This window comes from Alternaria postmessia (genome assembly GCF_024291825.1).
Source record: "Alternaria postmessia strain BMP 2775 chromosome Unknown scaffold_114, whole genome shotgun sequence".
Lineage (NCBI taxonomy): Eukaryota > Fungi > Ascomycota > Dothideomycetes > Pleosporales > Pleosporaceae > Alternaria > Alternaria postmessia.
This window is the reverse complement of record NW_026260187.1, coordinates 63,229-74,626: the sequence shown is the minus strand read 5'-3', so window position 1 is coordinate 74,626 and position 11,398 is coordinate 63,229. Positions and strand designations below refer to the sequence as shown.

Genomic DNA, 11,398 nt, shown 5'->3' with positions numbered 1-11,398 from the left:
AGTTTAAGAGCTCTAAACTGAACTGACTGATAAGACGAGAGCTCTAAACTGACACTGAACTGACTGCCAAGCAATCAGTCAGTCAGTCAGTCTCATCAGTTTGGATTGATTGTTAGCAACTCTGCGTCTACACGACCAATCAGGTGTAGCGAGCTTCAGGAACCGAGGACGGGGAGACCCACTCACGGCCCGTTCACGAAAGGATTTCTGTAAGGCGTACCGTTTATCTGGGGCATGCTCGTATAGCTCCTTGGTGCCTAGAGGTGTTTTTCCGTGCAGCTGTAGAAATAAGACAGTTCGCCCCGTGCGCATTCCAACACACCTCAGTCACAACAACCTAAATCAATTGACTATGCGTTTCTCCTTCCTCGCGCTTGCGCTCGCCGGCTCGGCCGCCGTGACAGTCGCAGAGAGCGAATACGACCGCCCCGATCTTACGGACACATACTGGGACGTGAGCATTTCTACACAGTCCGGTCGCCCAGGCTACAGCATCCGCGACTTCAACGCTACTTTCCATTCATCAATCACCAATGCCATTGAGGGAAAGTGTCACTACAGTTTCGTGCCGCAAGGCACCAGTGCGCCTGCCGAGACGGATGAGTGTAGCACGGGATTGAAGTATCAATGGGACTGTAAGTCATCTTGATTCTTCTATCTACCGGACATCCACGTCTGTGAAAATCATTGCAAGTGGCTAATTTGGTGCGATAGACACGAACGTTACGTTCCTAGAGCAAACGCTCGTTCTGGGCAACGACACTTTCTGGATTTACGGACTGTCAACCAAGATAGAGACGACTCACAGGAGCGATGGCATGAGCAGCACGACCAAGGGTAATGGCAGGGTGGATATCAGCCATTATTGTATCAAACCCGGATCGGGGACCTACAGTGGATGTGGATACGCTAACGGCTGCGTATCCACGAAATGCAACAACGAGAAGACAGGTGCTGCTTAGGCACAGGCCAAACAACCTAAGTTAACGAAGAAAGCATTATTTCTGCGCATCCAGTTTTTCTCCGTGGAGCACAAGAGACTTGATATAGACCTTCAAGAATACCATTGCTTAGCAGAAGGACCTAGAAGTTAGCCACTATGACAATATAAGAAATGTGCTGAATCTCCCTGCATATATCGACAGATAGCCTATAAATGTACCCTTATTCACAGATATCAAGCTACTACTGACGTAGTAGTATGCATTTGCAATCGTGTATCGAAAGGCATTTTCTGTAGAAGCAAAATAGCACTCCGTAAGCCCTCTAGTGTATTGCGTAAGGTCTTCCTCCTGACGTAATGTTACTTTACGCTGTTTGGAGTTCTTCTACATGGTATTTGCCCAGTTTAGTTTAGGTTTCGCTTTCAGGTCATGAGATTGGAGCCATGCCTAGCTGTCGTGCAGCCGATCATATGCAGGTGTCAGAGCGGTCCGCCACAGAGTCACTAGCGATGTGTTCTTGCAAACACATGTACACACTAATGACCACCTCTTCATCTTCATTCTCCGTATAGCATCTCTGTGCTGAGAGAACGTAGGCAGCTGCCGTCTATGTTGTATGTGCGAGACTCCGCACACTTGAAGCGCTGACATACTGAGCTCTGAACACTCAAGGTGCCGGCTCAAAAGCACACGCAATAATGCGGAACACGCGGTCGCCGACAACGGAGTCGGCTTGGGCGGAACGGACAGGACGCAAGGCGCAGAGGATCAAGAAAAGCGTCATCAGCAAAGGATAGCATGGCGATGAACCTCTTGCTCAGAACGCAGCACGTCAAATAATTTGATGCATCGCAGCCGACTCATCGTGAGCAGTTTCTTTGTCATACCGCCACAGGGAGCGACATCACACTAATGTCGCATCCGCACACTGCGAAAGCATGACAACTATCGGCGATACCATGGACTTTGACAGTAGCTCCGGTAAGACATACAAGGTTCCTCCAAGAACGTTTGGCAACGGAACAAACGTGAAGATAGCACGACTAGATCTAGTACCAGAATCACCTGGCAACTTTGCTACACTTTATCGTTGGTCACCATACAGCACAATGCGAGCCACGAAAGACAATGTCTCCCAAATCGCAACGTCATTCCTTGAAGCTTTCGACAAACTCTCAGCAGAGGCACATCTCGCCCTGCGCGCGGATATCTGTATGCACATTTTCGCCCCAACCTCCCTCGGTGTGCCAACCAAGAGCAATGAGGAATTTGCATCCCACCTGACCAACAACATCATTTTCCATCTTCGGTAAGATCACCGGTTCTGCGTACATCAAGAGCGGAAAAAGAAACGACACACTTCGTACACACATCATCTCTCTCTTCAATCCTACTCGAGGGTAGGTAGATTAAATGCACAACATATTTAGACCAAGCCCAGAAAACAAAACATTGTTCATGGCTGAAGAAAAAGAAAGCGCTCGGCTATGCTCGTACGGTACGGCCCGGTAGCGGACACCAATGAGTGGCTTGTCTGCTGAGTTCGGCTCACGACAACAATCTTTTAGCCACGATTCCAGGGCTGCAGGTGTGTATCTGATACTGCGCAATAGGTTATGGTTGTCTAATGTTTTGGGTTCTACAATTCGCGTTCGCTGCAGCAACAGGCAACTATTGAGAGTTGTAATTCGCCGCTACATTGTTTTCTTTTCGCGCAATGCAAGCTTAAGGTATGCAGTATGCAGCAATACGATGCAGCAGTCGAGGGAGTCATATGATTTCCGTATGCGGAATATGGGCATTCCCAACAACATGGACGTAGTTCGTTCTATCTGCAGCTTCAACTATAAGATGGGACCCTCACGACGCGATAATCTTCCTAGATTCACAGCACATCTCAAGCTCCTTCCTCAACATAAAACTTCTATCACGTTTTTTAAGAACAAAATCACTTCGTCAAAATGACTGCACAAAACACCATGATCGGGCAGACCGGAGGCGAGATCCTCGCAGAAGAGCAGGTAGCCCGCCTCACGAAGCTACCTGCGCCACAGCAAGCCTACGATGCTGTTAACAGCGGCGTCGTAAAGGTCTTCACTAGCGCAAACTTCGGTGGCGCCAGTTTCACGATTGATACTGAAGACTATGCGAGCGGCCAGCGTCACAGACTCTTGGCGGAGAATTATGACAAGGCTTGTTGGGTTACTTGGAACCTACCAGTGGGTACGGTGATGACAATGGTAGAACTCGACAAAACCCCTGAGAAGAACCAGCCCGTCGCGGATCCTCGTGGTTGTGGTCGTACCGTTGAGTTGGTAGGTACTGGCGAGACGGAAGCAGTCGACCTGACCCGAGTAAATATGACTGCTTGCGTGAAAGGATTCTGGTGGCGAGAAGTGGATCTATCGATAGGGGCCGTCGAGCTCTTTGACGGGAATTTAGGAGCTCTCGTCCAAAACCAGACATGGAACCGTCAAACTATATTCTTGAGCGAGTGGGCGCCAGGGGTTGTCCACTCATTCAATACCTGGTGGATGAACGACCGAATCAGTTCTGCGCGTTGGCACACACTTCTTAACCGACAAACGATGACCCTTTTTGAGCATGCCGATGGCGCTGGATATCAATTCAACAACATTCGGGCATGGGGAAAGACCAAGGAGGCCTATAACCTCCATGTTGTCAACCACGGCAACATTCTCAGTGCATTTTCGTGGACCTCAGTCAACCCTGTCAAGGAAAAGATCGAACCTATTACGATCAGCCAAGATCGTTCAACCTGCTCAATGCTCTACAACGAAAAGAAAGGCGTGAACTACAGCTATCAGGCGCAGCCAAGCAAAATTTCGCTCATGGAACCTGCAACTCAAGAACTCACGATCGAAAGCACCGATGCAACAGCAACCTCGGTCAAAGCCTGTCTGCAAAGTACTGTTGCATCTGGCTGCGAGAAGAGAGAATCCTACGACGTCCAATGGACACTTTCCGTCTCACACTCCTGGGACGACGCATCCGCCAAAACCAAAACATACACGCATGCCGAAGCCCTGACCTTCGAAGAGCCACTCTACATCTCTCCACGTTCTAGATACATTGCCAAGCTCTACGTTCCTGTCCGAAAGCTGGTCCACGAGGAGTACAAGACCAAGGCCACGCGCTGGTACAAACAGCGCCTAGCGGGTTGTGTGCAAGATGGCAGCCTGTACAAGCGAGATGAGACGGTAACGGTTCATGTGAATGGAACGCTGCACTATTCGTCTGAGATGATCTGGCAAGAGACTAAGTTCAATGGGTAGAGGTTGGGTGGTGCGATGGCGAGGGCGAGAGGGAACGATGTAGTGAACACATGTCAACGGTTCAATTCCAGTTCGCAAAGAAATGGGATACAGACGAGGCTACAGTGTAACACCTTCAATACAATCTTCGGTGCTGAAACTCCATGTGCTTGTGCTACCTTGGTGTTGATTCTTTGGCCTGCTTGCTGAGCAGCGAGTAAACAGCGCTTAACAGATGGGCAAGGTAAGAATACTTAGGCATAGGCAAGGCGGCGCACCACCATCCTTTTCGCTCTCTACGCTACCTATCACCAATCTCCTCATTTCCATCGCATTTGCATCTTCTATCGCTAAGGCGGTTTGCACAGTCACAAAGCCGCCATTTTGATATTATAGAGCGTTATATAGGGCCAGACATTCTGATCCTTTTTGAGGTCCTCAAGGGCTGTATCTAGCTCACAGAACCAATCTCAGTATTTCACAGAACATTGCCATCGTGCGCGCAAGCGCAGACACCGAAGATGAACAAGAGGCAACACTGCGGGGACCATCCCCAGAGACGGTCGCCGAAGTGAGCGCACCAGCAATCAGCGTCTCACACACGCTTGTTGTCCCAATTGGACTGCAGGAACCGCGGATAGGAGCTCCTGCTGTTGGCGTTACTGGAGGCGTGATCAGGGCCTCGGTTGGCGTTGGCAGGTCGCTGCTAAGAGAGAGAAAGGTAGCCTGCGCAGCGTACGTGTCGGCTGCTTGGCACGTGAGTGTGGTCGTTGATGATACTGTTGTACGTACTCGTGTTGTCGTTTCCGTCAAGAATGCAGATTGGAGTGTATAGTAATAGTAGTAGTACGTCCTGGTACATACGTTAGTGACTGGTAGTATTTCTTGCATATAATGCGCTCAAAAAAAAAACCAGACTGACCAATAGACAGTTGTCGAATAGTACTCCAAATCCGTTTCTACACGCGCAGTGGTCGTTGCTGGGAGCTGCGGTGCCGTAGTCTTCGTTGTAACAGGTGCGACTGTTTGCGCCGCAGTCGTCGTCTGCGCCAACGTAGTCTTCATTGTAGCAGGTGCAACTGTTTGCGCCGCAGTCGTCGTCCGCGTCAACGTTGCACCATCACTGAGATACACGTCGCATGATGAGTCTGTACAACAAGTGAGGCCGATGTATACATTGTTACGGTACCGTTCGTAGCATCGGAAAGGTGCCGGACAATAGCCCTCGGTTCCACAGCAAGCATCATTTTCAGCAATGCAACCGTTATCTGAGCAACACTTGGGCTTGTCTGCATTGCACTGGCCCCTTCCACAGCAATCGCCTCCCGTGCTTTGACCGCAAGCTCCACTTCGGCAGCATCTGTTAGTGTTCGGTCCGCAGCATTGGCTAGTATCTAAGCATCCTTGTGAGCGGAGTAGAATAGAGAGGAGCAGCCAGCTTACCGGAACACCATCTGTTTGGCGAGTAACAGGTACCTTGCCTTTTGTTCAAGAGGGGCTGGGACCACTCCAGATCTGCAAATGTCGCGTTGGCTAGCTCAGGCAGCCTGGGTGGTTCTGGAAATGTGAACTGCCCTTCGATGTTGACGGCAGCACTCAGTGAAGTGCATACCACGATCTTCCAAATCCACATGGTTCCGTTTGTACCTTGAAAACTGTCGGGGAGATCGTCAGGCAAAATTGCTGTATACTGCCAATAGTCGTTTAGGGCGACGGCAAGAGACTTCTTATATCACGCAGAACAGAAGACTTGATGGATGGGCTGAATGCTAGGCTACTTGCTACCTACAGCGCCATGTCCTAGTGCGAGACAAAGGAGTAGCCGTGCGAATCAGAGCTGCTGTAGAATTGTAAGTTAAGTTAAGGTCTCAAAGCCTCAGACGCCATGCTCGGTCCCAAAGGCCCAAAGGCGGGCCATGACTTTAAGTGGCGCGGTACCAGACCGAGGGGATTCAGCTGCTCATCTTGGCAGTCTCGGTTGGCGCCTTGGCATTAGTATTGTAGCATCGATGGTTGAACGCGAGTAGGAAAGGAGCACCTACATAATACGAACATGATCATTTCCTATCACTTGTAGCATTGCGAATGGTTCCATCGTTCAGGCTATGTAGCTCAGCACACCAGCATCTGGCAACGCACGCTTTAAGGCTGAGGTGGCCTGATGTTCTTACTGTTTCTAGCATAGCTTGCAGGTGTAAGCTAAGTGCATAGTATGGCCTCCACCAGCCTCTTTCTCACACCAATCTCATACCAATAGAAGAAAGTACTGAGCCGCTCAGTCACAAGCGCCATGAAATCATTGCTGTAGGTTGGTGTACCCGATTACATTTCGTTTGCCACTAACAGGCATAGCGGCCAATCCGTACCTGCTATAGGTTTGTGTCAGCATCAACTATGACTAGCAAGTACCCTCTTGTATCACGCCAAGCTACGTGCTTAAGCGAGCGGGGCCTGGCTAGTGGGATAACTACGAGCAGGCGCAGTGCTTGGCGTTGTTTAGCCGCACAACCTATCTGCCTCTTTTACAACCTGTAGCCGGGACGGCTCGGCTATCATCCCTGCTGTGGTAGCGATGTTGAGCCTCAAATCATCCCTAATACCGGTCGCCTCTCTTCTCGCCACAAAACCAAAGGTTCATTTAAAATAAGAAACGATTATCGTTACAATCTCTTACGTCGCAGCCACCTACATCTACTACATCGCCACAAGAACTACACGACTACTTCGACTCCCTCGTGGGATCGTAGTTGTCAGTAACTCGCCATAGCACACTATAAGAACCTAAAGGACTGAGTAACTATTACAGCTAAAACGTGGATACCAAAAGTATGTGCAACCTCCGGTAGTGCTAGTGTATCCTGATTCTATTCCCTGGGACCGTACCAGAACAGCTATCAAGACGAAGCGTTTTTTTGTACTGGTGTACGCCACCACCAATATCAGCATTTGGAGCCAGCTTGCGCAAACACATGCCTACCATCTGGCACCTATCTATCCGTCATATTAGGAGTCTCTCCCAGACCCGTGACCACGCCTGGATTAGAATTACGCATGTCATGGGTGTGATCCTTCCATTCAGGTTCCCCAGTGTCCAATCCCGGAGAGAGGTTAGCCGTTTCTTTGCGTCTCTTACGAAGAACCAAAGCGAGCCAGAAGATCAGCCCGAAGACTGCTGCTCCATCTACAGCTGCCCCGACGCCTATGCCTGCTTTGGCGCCTGTAGATAGACCACTCGTGGGAGCTGTGGTCGGACTTGGTCCCTGCGTCGAGCGGGGTAATTCGGAAATTGCTGTCACGCTAGTCAGTGGTGCGCTGGTAGTTCCTGGAGATGAGCTAGACGATGCGGTCGGTGTAGCAGAAGGTGTCGATGTCGAAAGTGGAGGTAATGTTGCGGCCAGTACCGACACTTCATAACAGTCGCAGATGTTGTCAGGGCAGGCCATGACCTTTCCAGTCTCTTCGCAACACCTATTGATGCTCTTAACACGATTCCAGTTCTGGAAGTTTGGGATCAGACGTTATTATACTCCTTTCGGTCAGGAGTATGTGATTCATGCGTAGAACTTACGGGGGTGTATCTTGAAGTCCGATAGGATATCCATATTGCCACGCCAGGGGACATTTCAAGTCTCCTTCACATTTGGTAGAAAAGGAGGTATTCAGATAACCTGCAGGGTAACCAAGACTACTGTCTAGGCCATAACAATGGGAACCCGTGGTATCATCGCAAGTGGCATATGCACACGTTTCTTTGACGTGAGTGCAATCTGCTTTCCCTTCTCGTGCGAACGTCAGGCCGCTGTCACAATCCGCCATCGAAGAAAGTCGAGTTGCAAAACTATGTGTCCGCACACGGTTGATTGGTATATCGAAATCTCGACTTGAAACACAGGCATGCAACTGGCGGACGGTGTGGAAAGGAAGTGGGATGAGAACGGGAAGACTGGACTTGTGGATGTGAAAGCTGAGGGGGGTATAAAGCTTAGAGATGACACTATAAGCGAGTGGCCTTGAAGTAGTGACCAAAGCCGAGTGGAAACACCCAGCCACGTATTGTCCTCGGACGAGAAGGTCCTGGCGTGGTGTAACAATGGGGCTAAAACTCTAACCATATGCGGTCTATTTTCGATAACATGGCTTTTGAATGCAGGCTGGCATTGGTGGCATAGCCTGGAGTGAGCGTCATGCCCAAGGCTGAGTCCACGCATCAGCAGACAAGGCTGTGGATCTTGACCAGTCTAGCTACGTGCTATACGCTCTATTATGTTCCAGCGTTATTACCGAGATGTCATGCGCTTCGGCAATAATTTTCGCGCATGTAAGAAGTTCGCTGTTGTTCCCAGGCTCAAGACAGGAGTCTCAAGATAGGGCTGCCGACACTCTGCTCGGAGCAGTGTGACGTATTACATGAGAGCTCGGTGACTATGTACATATATGAATGAATTCGAAGAAGATTTGCTCTATATGTCGCTAACGACAGACAATAGCACTGCTGCAGATTGTGCTCGCAGCCTAGTAAAGTGTTGGACCGATCGGTTGGCTGCGGCACTTAGTACCGGTGTCATTGTGAGCGCCAAGCATTCGACACAGCCGCAACCTCGCCGGATAGAGCAAAGTAGCCTAGTCGTGAAGGTCTTCGATGAGTAAAGTCTCACTTCACACAAAGTGACCTCGATCGTTACAGACCGAACTCCAGAATGACATGATCACTAGTGCCTTGATTACACCGATGAGTCTTCCCCTCCGCTTCCCCTCTCAAAGTCTGCTCCATCAAAAAGCTCATCTGGACATCACTCAACAACTGACAGCGCTGCAGCTCAATGAGATCGCTCAAATGGCAATGAAAGCACATCACCATATCGTCGCGCAACGTCTGCTTCCGACTCAGCGCGCTCGTGCTGAAGTTGCTCGTCGTCGTGGCTCCAGTACCTGTCCGCAGCACCGAAGGCGTGCGCAGCTCTGGTAAAAGTATGACTGCGAAGCCAGATATCAGCCATTTCCCTTCAGGATCGAAGCGGAGGATGAAGGCGTTGTTCGTGTCGGTAACGCCGGAGAACACGCAGATCCAGTCATTTGGTCCTATCTCATATGATCCAGGGCCACCTCCGCAAGCAAGTCCAGTGATGCCGTTTGTGCCTACAAAGGAGGTGTAGCGTGCGTGTCGTTGGTCGGTGTTTCGCCGAGCCAGCTTAGTCCTGGCATTCATGTATAGTGCCGCAGCGTCATCTGTTATACTTCGGGAGATGATGTTTCGTACGACTTTATTACCACCATCGCCAGGCCGTGGACTGGTAGTGGCCGCCCGCCCTGGCTCCTCAACCGCTCGGGAGAGACCGTCGATCACCCGATCCGCGGAAGCTTCCATCATCGCTTGTCGCACTTTCTCCGTTGGACCAGGGTTACCATACGCTACATGAGGGTCGGCGAAGCTGAGTAGTTGTGGCGTCCCTTCTCTAAGGACATATTCCCCAAGATCCTGGATATCTTGGGGTGAGAAGGATCTTGGATGCATGTTCGATCTGATCGTTGTCCAGCCTCCCGCCTTCCAAGATCCGGGCTGGAACGCCTCGTCATGATCTACAAATTCACCAATATCAGTGATCGCACTGACGAACGAAATGGACGCTGTGATGCAGGGCGTGGCAGCCAGGATATAGAGATGTGGCTGGAGATCTGGACACAGGTTCAGGATGTGCTGTGCGAGAGTCTCGCGTGAGACAGATAGCGCTTGCATGAGAAAGGCCAAGAAACGATAGTCATCCGAATCTCCTCTTCCGGCATCTTCGTGACATTGGTTGCGAAGAACATCGACCAGAAGCTCGACGGGTTGTTTGTTATAGTCCGGCACGATCTTCTCCCCACGACCAGTAGATGCCACTCCTAGAAACCCGTAGACCCTATCATACACTACAGAGCTTTCCGAGGTTGCAAAGTCTTGTAGGAGATCGCGCAGGCGAAACGTCGATTTCAAAGTCTTGCTGTTGCGGCGACCCAGCACGTCTCTTCTGTAGTTCTTCGTGCGTTTGAAGTCCTTCCGGTGTTTGAACAGTTTGTAGCCACGACTTGTGTAGATCAGATTTGTCGGAGAGGCCACTGGCGTTGATGTTAGGCCATTGCGCCAGATGGTTTCGACAGTCGCAGCATCTACCTGGAGGTCGCCACACCAGATGTCGACAGATTGCGCCAAAACGAACTCCTGAACGACCCAGACGCGGCTCCAGTAGGGCTTATTGAGCACATCTGCCAGAGCAGTATGAAACTCTTCGACTCTGAGAAGATCTGGATGACGCGCAAGCATGAAAGCCAACTCTTCAGATCCCCGGGGAAGGCCGAGCCACACGATAACAGACTTCGCTCCAGTGTATACATCCCGCATGAGCGAAACTTGGTGGTTACGTTCCGGTATGTTATCTTGGTCAATTGCTATGGCATCGATCCATAAGGGTAGGGCTGTCGGTGGATCTTTCTCACAACACTGTCGGAGATACTGCTTCCTACGGTATTGCTGTATAAAGTTCCACAAACCCATCCCCACAGGAAATCTGGATCCTTGGATGTTGATATATTTCTTCTCGCCATCTTTTGGGTCCCACGTGTAGGAAAGCGCGATAAAGGCAGGTTTGTCGTCCAGGTCGGAAAGAGATAGAGTTGCCTGTATAGGCTCGTGATCTGGTGCTGGCAAGATCTCCAGAAGCCTGACACATTTCTTTGTTGGATCTAGGGAGGCATACTGTAGTAGGGGTAGCGCCCCCAGTGGGTCATCCTGGTCGGGTGTTGCCGGTGGGCTAGTGGGCGCGGTGCTCCTGCGCCTTAACTTCTGTAGCTGAAATGGTCGAACGAAAGTCTTTTTCAATATGCTCTGCGTTGACCAGTCAGGCGCAGCCATGATGCCGTAGAATGCACAAGTGCGACGATCTAGTGACAAAAGACTTGGTGAAGCGCATCAGTAGTAAGGCTGAGACGGAGGGAGAACGCGGCGCAAGGAAACGTGTTTTGTCCAAGCCATCGTTAAAAGTCGCGCCCTTCACTGTGACTCGCCCAACGGGAAGGCAATAGACACTGTGTAGCGAATAAGCGATGATGTGGCTTGCGAACCGGTGTTCAGATGATGGGTGTCTGAGGCCAAAAGTTCGTCCTTCGAACGGGGACGAGATTATTCGGCTGCCTGGGTGACTAACC

General features: G+C 50.5%; 4 protein-coding genes across 4 annotated transcripts; 3 read left to right on the top strand and 1 right to left on the bottom strand.

The window, feature by feature from the left end:
• Positions 1-352: 352 nt before the first annotated feature.
• J4E82_010189 (uncharacterized protein) lies at positions 353-962 on the top strand (the record flags this gene model as incomplete). Its single annotated transcript, XM_051736405.1, has 2 exons — positions 353-635; positions 715-962. 2 exons carry the CDS (start codon positions 353-355, stop codon positions 960-962), a joined length of 531 nt encoding a protein of 176 aa, XP_051583858.1.
• Positions 963-1,882: 920 nt separating this feature from the next.
• On the top strand, positions 1,883-2,257 carry J4E82_010188 (uncharacterized protein; the record flags this gene model as incomplete). The annotated part of the gene is made up of 2 exons (XM_051736404.1): positions 1,883-1,925; positions 2,004-2,257. The coding sequence occupies 2 exons, from the start codon at positions 1,883-1,885 to the stop codon at positions 2,255-2,257; spliced, it is 297 nt and encodes a 98-aa protein (XP_051583857.1).
• A 648-nt stretch (positions 2,258-2,905) lies between these two features.
• J4E82_010187 (uncharacterized protein) lies at positions 2,906-4,240 on the top strand (the record flags this gene model as incomplete). Its single annotated transcript, XM_051736403.1, has 1 exon — positions 2,906-4,240. The coding sequence occupies one exon, from the start codon at positions 2,906-2,908 to the stop codon at positions 4,238-4,240; it is 1,335 nt and encodes a 444-aa protein (XP_051583856.1).
• A 4,657-nt stretch (positions 4,241-8,897) lies between these two features.
• On the bottom strand, positions 8,898-11,105 carry J4E82_010186 (uncharacterized protein; the record flags this gene model as incomplete). The annotated part of the gene is made up of 1 exon (XM_051736402.1): positions 8,898-11,105. One exon carries the CDS (start codon positions 11,103-11,105, stop codon positions 8,898-8,900), a length of 2,208 nt encoding a protein of 735 aa, XP_051583855.1.
• Positions 11,106-11,398: the final 293 nt, after the last annotated feature.